The following is a 17,644-nucleotide window of genomic DNA, read 5'->3' as shown; positions in this document are numbered from 1 at the left end:
TAGCTGATAGTTCAGCAATCAACCTCTAGTTAAAATATACAATCAAAAAAAAAAATCTAACTGTGAATAAGATCTTTAAAAAAAAATCCTGGCCAGAGATGAACTCGAACTAGGATCAGTGGTGATAAGTTCCAGTATTAATTTAAAGTCCAAAAAAAGTAATAAAAAACTAACCACGCAGTCCAAAGTCCATCACAAATAAAACAATACAGAGGTTAAAAAATAAAACCGTGAAAATTATACAAAAAAAGATTATACAAAAAAAAAGGACAAACAACTTACACTGTGTTAGCACGAGATAGGGAACAACACAAAAGCTTGCCAAGCACCAAAACTAAGACAGAGGGAAACTTAAAAACACAGATAAATAATCAAATCAAATTTTTTTGTCACACACACACACACACACACACACACACACACACACACACACACACACACACACATACATACAGAGTTTGACATGAAGTGAAATGCTTTTTATAACTGTCCGGCATTCAAGCATAAAAAGAAATGAAATATCAAGGGAATGGAAAAGGAAAAATAAAACCAATAAAAAACAAGAAGGAGAAGGAAGATAAATTAAAACTATATATATATATATATATATAAAGATATATGTAAAAAATGTGTATATACATGGATGTGTATGACAGTAAAAACAGTGAATAAAGTGATTGTCCTTAAAGCGACTGTGTGCGGTATAATGTGGTAAAAAATGACCTTGTGTGGTATGGTGTAGTATAAAGTGACCGTGTGCGGTGTGGTGTGGTATAAAGTGACCGTGTGGTGTGGTGCGGTTTAATGTGACCGTGTGCGGTATGGTGTGGTATAAAGTGACCGTGTACAGTATGGTGTGGTATAAAGTGACGGTGTGCGGTGTGGTATAAAGTGGCCGTGTGCGGTGTGGTATAAAGTGGCCGTGTGCAGTGTGATGTGGTATAAAGTGACCGTGTGCGGTATGGTGTGGTATAAAGTGGCCGTGTGCAGTGTGATGTGGTATAAAGTGGCCGTGTGCGCTGTGGTATGGTGTAATGTGACAGTGTATTGTGTGGTGTTGTATAAAGTGACAGTGTACGGTGTGGTGTGGTATAAAGTGGCCGTGTGCGGTGTGGTGTGGTATAAAGTGACGGTGTGCGGTGTGGTGTGGTATAAAGTGACGGTGTGCGGTGTGGTATAAAGTGACCGTGTACAGTATGGTGTGGTATAAAGTGACTGTGTGCAGTATGGTGGGGTATAAAATGACCGTGGCGGTGTGGTATAAAGTGTCGGTGTGCGGTGTGGTGTGGTATAAAGCGACCGTGTGCGGTATAATGTGGTATAAATTGACCGTGTGCGGTGTGGTGTGGTATAAAGTGACCGTGTGCGGAGTGGTGTGGTATAAAGCGACCGTGTGCGGTGTGGTGTGGTGTGGTATAAAGTGACCGTGCGGTGTGGTGTGGTATAAAGTGACGGTGTGCGGTGTGGTATAAAGTGACCGTGTACAGTATGGTGTGGTATAAAGTGGCCGTGTGCGGTGTGGTGTGGTATAAAGTGACCGTGTGCAGTGTGGTGTGGTGTGGTATAAAGTGACCGTGTGCGGTGTGGTGTGGTATAAAGTGACCGTGTGCGGTGTGGTGTGGTATAAAGCGACCGTGTGCGGTGTGGTGTGGTATAAAGCGACCGTGTGCGGAGTGGTGTGGTATAAAGTGACCGTGTGCAGTATGGTGTGGTATAAAGTGACCGTGTGCAGTATGGTGTGGTATAAAGTGACTGTGTGCGGTGTGGTGTGGTATAAAGTGACCGTGTGCGGTATGGTGTGGTATAAAGTGACCGTGTGGTATGGTGTGGTATAAAGTGACCGTGTGTGGTATGGTGTGGTATAAAGTGACCGTGTGTGGTATGATGCGGTATAAAGTACACTGTGCTGTGCAAGTCCAGAGTTAAAGTGACAGTAGAGTTTAAAGTGTCGTGGTGCGAAAGGTGAGATCTGTACAGAGAAGAAGTGTGAAGATGGAGAGAGAGGTCCAGTTTTTAGATCCTGGGTGTTTCCTGGTTTAAACTCCGAATGGCCTGAGGAAGAAGCTCCTCCTCATTCTCTTTGTTTTCGCTTTCAGGGAGCGGAAACGTTTTCCTGAACGTAGCAAAGAAAAGTCTATTGTTGGAAAGCTGAGTACCGCGTGCTGTAGATGTCCTGCAGGTTAGGGAGCTCTGTGTGGATGATACCTTCAGCTGAACGCACCACCCTCTGGAGGGCTCGTCTGTCCAGCATGGTGCTGTTCCGGGACCAGGAAGTGATGCTATCCATCAGAACGATCTCAATGATGCAGGTGTAGAAAGTCTTTAGCACCAAGACAGGTCATGTGTGATGTGAACACCTAGGTACCGGAATCAGTCTACTCTCTCCACTGGGGTCCTGTTGATGTTTAGCGGTTGGTATGACTGCTCCTGCTTCGTGCTGAAGTCCACTATCAACTCCTCAGTCTTACTGACTTTAAGGAGAAGGTTGTTTTCCTGACACCATCTCTCCAGGTTTTTAACCTCCTGTAGGTAGGTGGTCTCGTCGCTGTTGACGATCAGGCCCACCACAACAATGTCATCAGCAAACTTGATGATGGTGATGGAGTTGTAAGTGGCCACACAGTCGTATGTAAAATACAGGTAGTAATGTTTACTCCACAGCACAATAACAACACGGGAAAACAATGAGGACATCTGATGGACGACAAGAAGAATACCACAGTCAAACTCCTGGCAGGACTCCAGACCCTGGCAATTACCCAGTGCACATGGTAGAGCTCTCAATGCCAGATACGTTCGGACCAACAGACCTTTATTCTGACCACATTTATTGCCCTAATTAAAAGGGGTCTGCTCTTTTTTCTCAGATCAACCTTGTGAATTCCAGATTAGAAACATAAACATATTTACAAAAACATGAAAACTGTTCCCAAGCAAAAGCTCAGCAAGGCAAAAAAATCTGAAGGAAACACGTGTAAAGGCATTTCTAACTGGAGAAAACCAGAACATTGCAGTTTCTCTCTAACCTGACACACGTGGCCTGAACTAACTTAGGAGAAAGCAACTCCCCTTCAGGAACTCAAACTCAAAAATGCTTTGTGATCGCTAAAATGATAAATATGATGTTGTTACAGAAGGCAGTAAAACTAGTTGATGTTTTTGTAACATCTAGATTAGACTACTAGCAACACGGTAGCTTTAGGGATGGATTTGGTCTCTACTTAATGACAACAGTATGCCACAGTGGCATTTAGTTTAATTTAATCACCATCACTGTACGTGTGCCACTCAGATGTGGATGAAGTGCCCACTTGAGTCTGGACCATTTAAAGGTTACTTCCTCATGCCATCTCAGGGAGTACTTCTTTTACCACATTCAACACTGACTCATTCATTAGGGATAAACTTACAATAATAAGGAACATGACTATGTTCTATTAAAGATGCTAATGGCATTTTAAAAATGCTGTCCATCTCAAACTTTCTTCGGATCCGCCTTTTACAAAAATATCGTTGGATTTTTGCCAAGACGTGAATGGATTAATATAAATGAGGCGGACATGTTGCCAGTGAATCAGTTTGGAGCAAACTATACTGACTTCTGTACACTTTCACACGTGAGTATAACAATAAAGTTATTATTACTATGAGTTAAATGATTACCATTATTGGCTATGCTTATATATAAAATACAGAAACAATTCACATTATGCAAAAATATTATTATTATTATTATTATTATTATTATTATTATTATTATTATTATTATTTCAGAATAAAGCCATGCTGCTGTTGCTGTTGGTAGCAGTGACCTCGCTGGTCCACTCAGCTCCTGTCATTAACGTGTCTCTGCCACTGGACTGTGAAGATGTTTACATCCTGATAAAAAGCTCAGATGAAAACGCCACTATTCCAGATGGAGTCTACACCATTTACCCAGCAGGGCCTGATCACCCTGTGAAGGTGTTCTGTGACATGGGCTGTAAGGAAGATGACAACCATCAGGATGGAAGATGGACTGTGAGTGAGAACATATATGTGTTTGAAGCTGTTTGAGAAAACTGTAATAGTAGTTTAATGTGAGGTAACACTTTGATTCAGCTTTACTGAAATGCAGCTTCCAGCTTTTCTTTTTTATTGATTTGTATTGATGTGAACTCCATGCTGTATTCTCCTCTAATCAGGTGATTCAGAGAAGAATTGATGGCAATGTGAGTTTCTACCAGCCGTGGAAAGATTATAAGAATGGATTTGGTGATGCCAGTGGTGAATATTGGCTCGGTGAGAGAAACTGGAATTTTTCAATAGTAGAAACAGAGATGTCATCATTACTTCGTAATGCAGAACCTGTGAAATCTTCCATCACATGTGGTTTATTCATCTTTTTATATTCCTAACTTATTATTTGGAATTATTTTGCACATGAATTGAAGGTCTGGAGAACATGTTCCTGATGACCAACACGGAGAAGTATCAGCTGAGAGTGGACATGGAGGATTTTGAGAGAGGCAGTGCCTATGCCCTCTACACCACTTTCTTCATCGGCTCAGAGTCCAACAGTTACACGCTGAATATCGGTGGCTACATAAATGGAGGAGCAGGTGAGCAGATCAGTAACCACCATTTCTAAGTAAATGTAAAATGTAATAAATGCATCAGTGTCCACATTATGGATTTATAGCCCATATTTAGTATCTCATGATTGTTAAGCTCTGAACTTCAGAACAAAACAGTATAAACCCTGAGGCCTAAACTATATGCAGAGAACTTAAGCTGAAGCTCAGGAAATCCACATTTTTTTTCATTCCTGTTACAGAAGGTTGGATTTACTTGCACTTCACATTGTCCTCTGTTTGTCTTTTCCAGGTGATTCTTTGTTCTATGTGAATGGAAGACCTTTTTCAACCTTTGACAAAGACCCAACTGGATACTGTGCAGACACTAATGGTGGAGGATTCTGGTACAACTATTACTACTGGTACTACTACTCCTACTACAACTACTACAACTACGGGTATTGCCACATTGCCAACCCCAATGGCCTGTACAAACTAAATAATGTGAATGCAGTAAGCACAGGATCATTTGGCAAACCTGGAAAGGTAGCTACTACTCTCTGAAGAGCATCGTTATGAAGGTCAGAAGAATTGGTCTGGGAGATATTCAAAATCTTTAACTTCCCAGACATACATTTAAAATAGGAGAACAGAAATAAGTGTAATATTTCTGAAAATGGCAAATCTACTGATCATGTAACCTTCTGTCTTTGGGTTTATCCTGTGGTACAATATATCTGTATATCTTTAATGTTCCGTTTTCAATGCAAATGATGCACTTTGTTATGGAAATATGTGTAACTCCTTTAATAAAGTTAACATGAATTATCTTTTTTTTCAAATGATTTCTCTATAATTAATAATCTTTTTCTTCATCTGTAAATCCTTTGTATAAGGAATGAAATAAACTTTCAGAAAATAAAGTCTGAGTTCAACACACCTTCCCTGTTATTCCATTTTTGTTTCTTGAATCATTCATAATACTTCCTAATAATATGGATTTAAGCTGTAAAATTGAAAACCAGGCATAAATTTTATGGTGTCCTTTTCACATATGTCACAAAATGCATGAACTGCACTCTGAAAAGGTGAATGCAAGAGTAGATTAAAAACGTTTCATTAAACAAACGCCCCTCAGAATGCTTATAACAATGTCCCTCCCCAGCAGTCTGTCCCCGGTGGGCTCACTGTCTATATTGAAAGCCCAATGCAGGCTTGGACCATCCTTTGGGCTCAATTATGGCCTGATTAATATTAGTAACTTTCTTCTTTCAACCATTTCTTCTAACCAATCATTGCACCTAAGAACAGGAAATACACCTGGCCAGAAGAGTGGTATTTTTTATTATCTCATTCCATTTAGTCCACATTTGCTGTTTATAATAACCTCCACTCTTCTGTGAATATGATCTACTAGATTGGACTGTGGATGTGGATATTTGTGTTCATTCAGCCACAAGGGTGTTAGTAAAGTCAGGTAGTGATGTATGCTGGAATAGATTTGGATCTCTGAGTTGAAAGAAAAAACGTATTCTTCCGCATCCTAAGACAATATTGTTCCTTCAAGTTTGTGCTAACAGTTTGGGGAATCATTTAAAAAAACATAAGAACACATAAGAGTCTAATTCCCTTTTTAAATCTAATAACTTTATTAAGTAACTGGAATATGTATTAATTAAAAAGCTGAATCTACTGGGCTGAATATCTGCCTCTTCAACTGGATCCTGTACTTCCTGACTGGGAGAATTCAGGATTGGGAACGGCATCTCCAGCACCACCACACTGAGCACTGGAGCCCCTCAGGGCTGTGTGCTTAGCCCACTGCTGTTCACTCTTCTGACTTATGACTGCCCATCTCCTTCCCCCAATCCAAACCATGATATACAGAGGGACCATTGATAGCATCCTGAGCAGCTGCATCACTGCCTGGTTTAGGAACTGCACTGTCTCGGATTGGAAGACCCTACAGGGGATAGTAAGGACAGATGAGAAGATCATCGGAGCCTCTCTCCCCTCTATCATGGACATTTACACCACACGCTGCATCCGCAAAGCCAACAGCATTGTGGACAACCCCAAACAACACAAACAACTCACACACACTCTTTAACCCTCACACACACTCGTCACTCTCCTAACATCAGGAAAGAGGTTCAGGAGCATTTGGGCCTCACATACAGACTGTCAAACAGCTTTTTTTCCCTCAAGCGATCAGACTTTTCAACAAACAGAACTGAACTGAAACTCAGACATTCACTCAACTGTGTGTTACTGAACTACTACAAATCTGAACTGAATCACACACTCAATACTCATTTCAATTCATACACATCCATGTCTTCAGCACTACCCATTTTCTATTATTATTTTATTATAACTATATTTTAGCTGTTTACATGCTGTATTACACGTCTACTTGGCTCCCTGTTGTGTGATGTAGCAGGACAGCAGGTTAAACTTGGCTCCCTGTTGTGTTATTTCAACAGGACAGCAGGTTAAAGGTGTGGACACTGCTTTTAATAGTAAAAGATAACAAATAGATTGACTCAAAAAAACAAGGAAAACACAGCACTCCAAGTGTGTCAAAAAAAACAAACTTATAGTTAGCATTTAGACTTACGACAAAAACAGAAATGTGGGTGTGGCTTGTAATTTTGCAGAAACGTGTCACAACATACACGATCATTTAGTATGATTATTATTGTTATTATTTATGTTGCTTAGCAAATTTAAGTAGTTTTTTTTTTCATTTAGTCTCATAAACAAACCTGGATAATGGACATTTTAATGCTCTGGTCCTGTAAGACTTATTATAGTTCTGATGCTCACTGTGGGAAAATACAGGGAAAAAACATACTTGTTTCCTCATACTTGAAGTTTAAATTTGTGCTTGTAGATTTTTTTGTATTGGTTTGGATTATATCTGATTTTATTTTCAAAAAGATATTCATTAAGCACACATAAGACTCTTTTGCAGCCTGATATTACAATCATTAAAATAGAAATCATAAAAATCATTTCACATTCACTTAAGAATTCAAAGCCTTTTTAACAACACTTGAAATGAGCTCAGGTGTCTTCCATTTGTTTTGATCATTGTTGAGATGTTTCTACATCTTGACTGATGTCTACCTGTGGAAATTGTTTTGAATTAACATAATTTGGAAAGGCACACACATCGCTATAGAAGACCTAACAATTTACAATGCAGATCAGAGCAAATAACCTAAGATTTCCAGGAGCAATTGGTGTACTCCATCACGCTCTAATAAAAGAAGTATGGCACAACCAGGACTCTTCTAAGAGCTGGTCCCCCAGCCAAACTGAGCATTTGGGGAAGAAGGGCCTTAATTAGAGAAGTGACCAGGAACCAGATGGTTACTCTGACCAGGGATGTTTTTCTGCAGCAAGGACTTGGCAACTGGTCAGGGTTAAAGAAGAGCTGAATGGAGCAAAGAACAGAGATCCTCTTAATATATATCTGTTCCACAGCACTCAGGGCCTCAGCCTGGGCCGAGGGTTCATCATTGAAGGAACATCTATGGACAGACCTAAAAGTGTCTGTCCACCAATGCCCCCTATCTAACCTGACTTAGCCTGAGAGGATTTGTCATGAGGAATGGCAGAAAATCCCAAAATCCAGGTGTACAAAGCTTGATGCTCATATATTCATATCACAAAAAACTCGATGCTGTAATTGCAGCCAAAGGAGCAATCTTTTTATTTTGAATAAATTTGCAAACACAGTGAAGCATTGTGAAGACTTTCCGCATGCTCTGTACACACAATGTTATGTAACATTCCATCTTGTCACAAAGAACATTCCATCATAACACCTAAGAAGATGAAAAAGGAAATAACTTCACTGCTCGGAAGATGCAAAAAGTCCTGTCAAAAAATCGGATGCCAGATTCTGATTAAAAACGTATTCAAATAACTGCAATTATCTAAAAGGAAAACAAGTCATGCATCTAGGGTGTAAAAGTGACTGTGGAGGGTCTCAGGAACATTTTGTTTACATTTGCGACCATTATCAGGGCAATTTATGGTGATAGAATATGCAGGTGATACCTCTCAACTATGTGTCTGCTTTTCCTGACAACACACCTTCTGCCTTGAATTACCACCCAATGAGATTTTCCAAAAAAATGACAAAAAACAATGTCACTTTTCCTAGTCATATAAAAAGCATACTGACATTCTAAATGGTTTGCAGGTAGAGGATCCACGATTCTGACAGAAAGCCACCAAACTGGAAGGACTGGGGACTTTTCAGGCTAACACTACAAAAAAATGTGCTATATAAAAACCACTTAAATCTGTCTAAACAAATTTAATCAAAGTTATGTTTATATTTAATCTGTTCTTCTGTAATGTAGCCGCAATTTCTCTCAACAATGCATCAATGGATCGTCACTTGACTTTAAATATGGTTTGTCCAGAAACTGCTACCACATGTGATGTCAAAGTCTGGCTTTATTTTAGCAATGACAATAATCATGACCACGAGTCAAAGTCGTAGTGTTAGCTGCAGCAGCTTTGCCCCTTTGCTGCCCATTTGTCAATCTATTTTATTATTTTGATTTTTTTGATTTTTAGAATTTCTAAAAATATAATGGTGAATTGAAACAGGACAGGAGATTATGGATATTGATTTTAAAGTGCAGTATTGGATTGGTTGAGTGCCACTTGTGGACAGAGATATTTATGGACCTGAAAACTTTACATAATTTATATAAATATACACCATTTGCGACATGCAGAACAACACCTTCAAACATCACAATGAATGCACATCCAAATTGTCTCAAGAAATAATGGCTGGTTGTGGTGAGGTCCAATCGGGACTTTTTGTTTAGTCACTGACAAGACAATATGTTTTAGCTCTGTGTTATTAACACTATCTGGTCCTCAGTGTTTAAAGAGTTTCTTCTTAAAACAGACTTCAAATATAGATTTCTTCTTTGTTTTCACTGTTCAGTGCTTGACTCTGTGTAATTCATCTCTTTCTCTCACTCAATTACAGAAACACTGCATGGACATCAAGGGTTAAACTTGAATGGAATTACTGCAGATTACACAACTGATGAATTATGTTCCTATTAGTCGTAATGATGGAATTAAAAAAATGTTAAAAATTCTTACAGGAAACCTGTTGAAATTTTGCCAAAACAGTAATGGATCAGTATAAAAGAGATGCAATTGTTGCTGTAAATTAGTTTACAGTTGACTGTTCTGACTTCTGTACACTAGAATTTACACAGGTGAGCATCGTAACACTGCAGGTTATTACTAGTGGTTTGGGAAAATAATCACTGTTGACATTTATGCTTTTATATGTAACTGGAATAACAGAAACAATTAATGTTCTACTACATTTTAAATAATGTATTCTTCTGATGTTTCTTCTCCTTCTTCTTCTTCATTTTATTATTATTATTATTATTATTATTATTATTATTATTATTATTTCAGAATAAAGCCATGCTGCTGTTGCTGTTGGTAGCAGTGACCTCGCTGGTCCACTCAGCTCCTCTCACATCTGTGTCTCTGCCGCTGGACTGTGAAGATGTTTACATCCTGATAAAAAGCTCAGATGAAAACGCCACTATTCCAGATGGAGTCTACACCATTTACCCAGCAGGGCCTGATCACCCTGTGCAGGTGTTCTGTGACATGGGCTGTAAGGAAGATGACAACCATCAGGATGGAAGATGGACTGTGAGTGAGAACATATATGTGTTTGAAGCTGTTTGAGAAAACTGTAATAGTAGTTTAATGTGAGGTAACACTTTGATTCAGCTTTACTGAAATTTCCTTTTCATTGATTTGTATTGATGTGAACTCCATGCTGTATTCTCCTCTAATCAGGTGATTCAGAGAAGAATTGATGGCAATGTGAGTTTCTACCAGCCGTGGAAAGATTATAAGAATGGATTTGGTGATGCCAGTGGTGAATATTGGCTCGGTGAGAGAAACTGGAATTTTTCAATAGTAGGAACATAGAGATGTCATCATTACTTCCTAATGCAGAACCTGTGAAATCTTCCATCACATGTGGTTTATTCATCTTTTTATATTCCTAACTTATTATTTGGAATTATTTTGCACATGAATTGAAGGTCTGGAGAACATGTTCCTGATGACCAACACGGAGAAGTATCAGCTGAGAGTGGACATGGAGGATTTTGAGAGAGGCAGTGCCTATGCCCTCTACACTACTTTCTTTATCAGCTCAGAGTCCAACAGTTACAGGCTGAATATCGGTGACTACATAAATGGAGGAGCAGGTGAGCAGATTAGTAGATTAGATTAGATTCAACTTTATTGCCATTACACATGTACAAGTACAAGGCAACGAAATGCAGTTTGGGTCTAACCAGAGTGCACTAGCAGCAAGTGCAGGATATATAGTTTTTACATGATTTACATAAGTTAAATAAAATGAAATATAGACTATAAACAGTAATTTAAAGATGAATATGTACTATAAATGTAGTATACAGATGAATATATGTACTAAGAACATAATATACAGATTACTATATGTACTATGAATATAATTACAGATGAATATGAATATATATGTACTATGAAAAATTATATACAGATGAGTATATATATGTATTGTGAACATGATATACAGATGCCTATTACTATACACAGAGATTTACAGAAGGATGTGAACGGTGAACATAATATTGCTATAACTATAAACAGAAAACGGGTATATGTACAATGGTAATAAGTTAATGGTGAGCAGCAATACAAAAAAGAGCAGTGTGCAAATGAGCAAAGGTTTGTGTAAACAGTCCGTGCAATAACAAAGTGTGAGGTGAGAAATGATCAGTGAGCATAAATTTTTGAGTAGACAGTCCATTAGCGAAATAACGAAGAGTGAGGTGTGGGGGAAATGTGGTAGTGTATCAGTGAGTGGCAGAGTTCACTAAAGAGACAGCTCTAGGAAAAAAGCTGTTCTTTAGTCGGCTGGTCCTGGTCCGGAGGCACCTGTAACGCCTGCCAGAGGGCAGAAGAGTAAACAGTCTATGGATGGGATGAGACGAGTCATTAAGAATGCTGCGAGCTCGACGCAGACAGCGTTTCTTTTGGATGTCCTCCATGGCTGGGAGTGGAGTCCCTGTGATGCGCTGGGCAGTTTTCACCACCCGCTGCAGTGCCTTACGCTCTGCAACAGAGCAGCTCCCATACCAGACTGTGACACAGCTGGTCAGGATGCTTTCTATTGCACAGCGGGAGAAGTTCACCAGTAACCACCATTTCTAAGTAAATGTAAATTTAGGCATATGTTTAATAAATGCATCGGTGTCCACATTATGGCTTTATGGCCCATATTTAGTATCTCATGATTGTTAAGCTACGAACTTCAGAACGAAACAGTATAAACCCCGAGGTTTAAAGTATATGCAGAGAACTTAAACTCAAGCTCAGGAAATTCACATAGGCAGGTTTTTTTTCATTCCAGAAGGTTGGATTTACTTGCACTTCACATTGTCCTCTGTTTGTCTTTTCCAGGTGATTCTTTGTCCTATGTGAATGGAGACCTTTTTCAACCTTTGACAAAGACCCAACTGGATACTGTGCAGACACTAATGGTGGAGGATTCTGGTACAGCTATTACTACTGGTACTACTACTACTACTACAACTACTACAACTATGGGTACTGCCACATTGCCAACCCCAATGGCCTGTACAAACTAAATAATGTGAATGCAATGAACACGGGGATCGTTTGGCAAACCTGGAAGGGTAACTACTACTCTCTGAAGAGCATCGTTATGAAGGTCAGAAGAATTGGACTGGGAGATATTTAAAATCTTTAACTTCCCAGACATACATTTAGAGGAGAACAGAAATAAGTGTAATATTTCTGACTGCTCGAAAATGGCAAATCTACTGATCATGTAACCTTCTGTCTTTGGGTTTATCCTGTGGTACAATATATCTGTATATCTTTAATGTTCCGTTTTCAATGCAAATGATGCACTTTGTTATGGAAATGTGTGTAACTCCTTTAATAAAACATGAATTATCTTTTTTTTCAAATGATTTCTCTATAATTAATAATCTTTCACTTTATCTGTAAATCCTTTGTATAAGGAATGAAATAAACTTTCAGAAAATAAAGTCTGAGTTCCCTTTTATTCCATTTTTGTTTCTTGTATATAATATGGATCTAAACTGTAAACCTGAAAACCAGACTTAAATGTTTATGGTGTTCATGAACCTTTTCAACATTACTATTTGTAGAATAAAAACTTTTTATTAACCAAACTTTTGCTTATAACAAGGTCCCTCCCCAGCAGTCTGTCCCCGGTGGGCTCACTGTCTATATTGAAAGCCCAAGGCAGGCTTGGACCATCCTGTGGGTTAAGGATAGGCTTGCTATCCTTGCGATTCCTACAACAAGGTATGGGAGGTTGTGTCTTCTGTTTGTGGCTGAAATTGGACATGGAAGGCACCTCACCAACCTCTGGCATGGAAATAGCTTGGGTTGTGAACATCGTTATTAAGATCAAAAGAAATAGGTCTGGAAGATCTTGCAAAACGTCTGAAAATAGATCTTCAGTTTTAATGTCTCTCTCTATTGTTCTCAATTCTTAACTCTATTAGTTTTCCTCATAAAGAAATATGTGAACAGTAGCTTCTCTAATGAATAGATTCTTTCTTCTGATTATGATTATGATCTTTCATTTCCTTTGTACCTCTTAGAAAGAATAAAAAATATGATTGTTTTAAGAAATATAATAAACTAATTTCAAATGAAATAACATTCTTTATTTTTGTAACAAAACACCGTCTCTGTTGAATATTTTATTTTCTGGGTTATCTAAAGTTTTATAAATTAGATAAAAAAAGAAACTGAGACACACGCTGAACCATTATTAAGAAGCACTATAAAAAGTGTGAATTCACTCTGCCTCAATTCTTCTTCCTCTTCCTCTTCTTCTTCTTCTTCTTCCGCTTCTTTCTCTTCTTCTTTCGGCTTCTCTCAGTAGGGGGCACCACAGCGGATCATCCGTCTCCATACTCCCCTTTCCTCTACATCTGCCTCTTTTAAACCAACTACCTGCATGTCTTCCCTCACCATATCCATAAACCTCCTCCTTGGTCTTCCTCTTTTCCTCCTTCCTGGTGTCTCCATCCTCAGCATTCTCCTACTGATATACCCCATGTCCCTCCTCTATACATGTCCAAACCATCTCAATCTCACCTCCCTCACCTTGTCTTCAAAACGTCTTACATGCACTGTCCCTCTAATAAACTAATTTCTAATCCTGTCCATCGTCTTTCATTCCCAACGAACATCTCAACATCTTCAGCTCTGCTACCTCCAGCTCCACCTCCTGTCTTTTACTCAATGCCACTGTCTCTAATCCATACAACATCTCAGGTCTCACCACAGTCCTATAAACTTTCCCTTTCACTCTCACAGATACTCTTCTATCACAAATCACTCCTGCTGTCACTATTCTCCACCCACTCCACCCTGCCTGCACTCTTTTCTTCACTTCTCTAACACACTCTCCATTACTCTGCACTGTTGACCCCAGGTACCTGAACTCCTCCACCTTCTCCACCTCTTCTCCCTGTAACCGCACTCCTCCACTGCCCTCCCTCTCATTCACACCAGGTACTCTGTCTTACTCCTACTGACTTTCATTCCTCTTCTCTCCAGCGTGTACCTCCACCTCTCCTTCTGACCTTCTCTATACTTCTCCATCAACATTCTCAAAGCAAATAAGGCGCCTGTGGTGCTCTTCCTCGGCATGAAACCATACTGTTGCTCACAGATGGTCACCTCTTCTCTCAGCCTGGCTTCCACTACTCTTTCCCATAACTTCATGGTGTGACTGATCAGCTTTTCCCCTGTAGTTACTGCAGGTCTGCACATCTCCCTTATGCTTAAAGATCGGTACCAGCACACTTCTACTCAATTCCTCAGGCATCTTCTCACCTTCCAACATCATCTTATACAATCTGGTCAAAAACTCCACTGCCATCTCTCCTAAACATCTCCACGCTTCTACCGGTATGTCATCTGGTCCAACCGACTTTCCACTCTTCATCCTCTTAATCACTGCTCTCACTTCCTCCTTACTAATCCTATCCACTTCCTGCTTCACCAACTCCACATCATCCAACCTTCTCTCTCTCTCTCATTTTCCTCATTCATCAGCTGCTCAAAATACTCCCTCCAACTTCTCAACACACTCTCCTCACTAGTCAACACATTTCCATCTCCATCCTTTATTGCTCTAACTTGCAGTACATCCTTCCCAGCTCGGTTCCTCTGCCTGGACAATCGCTACTAATCCTTTTCTCCTTCCTTAGTGTTCAACTTGTCTAATGAGCAATAATGATCCAGTCACATGCTCTCCAGTATTTGCTTATTTATTCCAAACTGGGACCTTTGTTTGGCCACGCAGTATATCCCAGTTTAGTGAGCTCTCTTTGGTATTTTAAGCAAATTCTCCAATTCGCATTTGAACTTTTTGACTCTAAATATTACACCAGCTTTAATATTTAACTTTAAAACAAAAAACTAAAATGTGTATTATATACACTACCATGGAACATTTATTTTTCAAACTTGAACACACCATGCACAGCAACAGCAACCTGAGCTAAAGGTTTTACCGTCAGCGATCAACAAATACAAACAAAATGTTAATTACCATTTAATGTTGTTCCAAAAAATGTAGGTGTGCCTGCAAATCAGTCTTTAATCACCACAAAAAAAATAAATTAGAAACCGATCTCACGTGTTACTGATCGAGGATGGAAAATTACCTGTCAAACACCCGGACACAAATTTCTCATTAATGATTGATGGACATTCCAAAATAAAAATCTAATCCTGCAAATTTTAAATAACAAATATATTTTTGCATCAGACGTTGTAACTGAGTCAGATGTTCAATTTGTGAGTCATATTTTAAATTTTTATCTTATTTCTGTCAAATGTTTTAACAGCTTTATTTAAAAAAAGACCAAAGGCATTACTGGTGTCTTTAAATAAAACATACCTTTTTGTATTGTATATTAAAATACATTGGAATAAAATACACTGGAAATATTAAAGCACAAGCATTAAAGGTGCAAAGCAGTTGATTCTTCATATCTTTTTTTACTAAATATTCATCTTGCAAGTTTTTACCCATAAAACACAGCTGATCAAATCTATAGTGATAACTTTCAAACCATGTTTTTTAATACATCCACATGCTGTGTTTTTGATGTGCTTCCAAGTTCTTGTGTGTGAGCATACTGGGTGTGGCTACAAAATTATTATGCAAATTATTATGTTTCTCATTCCTCCTTCAGATGAAAGCATATAAAACACCAGGCCTTTCAGCAATTCATCACCAGATACAGCTCTCAGAGGGCTATGATTTACACTTATTCATCTGTTTTTGTTTCTCATTGTGCTCTTGCCATGCTAACACTTCCTTCTTTGTATGCTTGCTGGCCTTCTGCTTCACTCAGCCCAGCCTCTCAGTCTCTAGTGGTTTATACATTGAGTGCTTCTCTTTATGGGAATAACTCACATGACTCTCCCATTGGAGCTACGAATTCGATTCTCACTTCAGACTAATTTCACATCCTCCACTCACCCTATTAACCCCTGATCTTAATAACAAATTAACTGAATGCAGTGTCTGATTTCTGCTTCTGGATCTCCTAACTCTGTGAACATCACAGAACAATCTGGCAACTATGGACTCAGCAGATCCCTTTTATTTAGCAAAATAGCCTTTGTGGCAAAAGATTTTTTTTTAATCTATTTTATTATATACATTTAAACAGTTATCTTGTTTTGGCCTGAAAGTTTATCCCCATGTGTTTTTTCCCCTTTTTTTGCATTAAAAAAAACAAAACAATTCAACTCAACTCAAGACTCCTAATTTAAGAGTAAAATACTAAGCCGATAACATTAACCTGACAATGGAACATCTGAGCAGTGACACAAACTGTATATTCTTCACTCTATTACTTCACTCAAGTCAAGTCAAGTCAAGTTTATTTGTATAGCGCTTTTCACAACAGACATTGTCTCAAAGCAGCTTTACACAAATCAACAGTGATGGTGAATGGTGTGCATTTGTCCCTGATGAGCAAGCCGTGGCGACTGTGGCAAGGAAAAACTCCCTTAGATGTTATGAGGAAGAAACCTTGAGTGGAACCAGACTCAAAAGGGGAACCCATCCTCATTTGGGTGACATCAAGAGTTTGATCATAAATCTTTCAACAATACAGAACACTGGAGAGTGAGAACTAACATGATTACTGGAGTATAAGATTATAAGTAATGTTCTTTCTGCAGTCTTAAACAGTCTATATGGTTAGTAGCTCCGAGTTTTATAAGCTCAGCATTTGTGATCACCACAGATCCAGCATCAGCTTCTCCATGCCAGAGCCTTTAAACACTCCAGGAGGTCCAATGTCAAAACTCCACACATGTAGCGGGATCCAAATGGCACTGGTACGTCTCTAGATGGTTCAGGATGTTTGTGAGTTCGGCATCTACTTCTTTAAAGGTCCGTAATCATCACGAGGTGGGAGGTGACTGGAGCTGGAGCAACCTCAGGATGCCTCGGGATGGGGAGAGAAAGAGAAGCAGTGGAGAGGAATTAGCGTAGCTGCTGTTCATGATATTAACAGCACAAGTTGATAATGTGCATGTGATCAGATGTTCTGGAGCACAAGGTTATGATGTGATGTGTGTTATGTGTAGGCTTTGCTAAAAGATATGTTTTAATCTACACTTAAATTGGGTGAGTGTGTCTGAGCCCCGAACACCGTCAGGAAGACTATTCCAGAGTTTAGGAGCTAAATGTGAAAATGCTCTACCACCTTTAGTGGACTTTGCTATTCTAGGAACTACTAGAAGCCCAGAGTTTTGAGATCTCAGGGGCGTGGCGGATTGTAGCGTGTTAAAAGACTGGATAGATACACGGAGCCAAACCATTTAGTGCTTTATAAGTGAGAAGTAATAGTTTGTAGTCTATTCGAAACTTAACAGGAAGCCAATGTAGGGACGATAAGATCGGGGTTATGTGATCA

At 39.1% G+C, this 17,644-nt stretch overlaps 2 protein-coding genes across 2 annotated transcripts; both read left to right on the top strand.

Moving 5' to 3' along the window:
• Positions 1 to 3,515: 3,515 nt before the first annotated feature.
• Positions 3,516 to 5,495, top strand: LOC124378153 (microfibril-associated glycoprotein 4-like). Its single transcript, XM_046837689.1, has 5 exons — positions 3,516 to 3,617; positions 3,775 to 4,020; positions 4,185 to 4,281; positions 4,434 to 4,601; positions 4,867 to 5,495. Exons 1-5 carry the CDS (start codon positions 3,561 to 3,563, stop codon positions 5,118 to 5,120), a joined length of 822 nt encoding a protein of 273 aa, XP_046693645.1. The 5' UTR covers positions 3,516 to 3,560; the 3' UTR covers positions 5,121 to 5,495.
• A 4,270-nt stretch (positions 5,496 to 9,765) lies between these two features.
• Positions 9,766 to 12,713, top strand: LOC124378155 (microfibril-associated glycoprotein 4-like). The gene is given in 6 exon segments (XM_046837691.1): positions 9,766 to 9,820; positions 10,032 to 10,277; positions 10,428 to 10,524; positions 10,679 to 10,846; positions 12,090 to 12,116; positions 12,119 to 12,713. Coding segments are annotated over 5 exon segments (801 nt in total). The 5' UTR covers positions 9,766 to 9,820; positions 10,032 to 10,040; the 3' UTR covers positions 12,391 to 12,713.
• Positions 12,714 to 17,644: the final 4,931 nt, after the last annotated feature.

This window comes from Silurus meridionalis, chromosome 24, assembly GCF_014805685.1.
Source record: "Silurus meridionalis isolate SWU-2019-XX chromosome 24, ASM1480568v1, whole genome shotgun sequence".
In the NCBI taxonomy this organism is placed as follows: domain Eukaryota; kingdom Metazoa; phylum Chordata; class Actinopteri; order Siluriformes; family Siluridae; genus Silurus; species Silurus meridionalis.
Note: the sequence above shows the minus strand (reverse complement) of the source record. Positions and strands in the feature narration are given on the sequence as shown.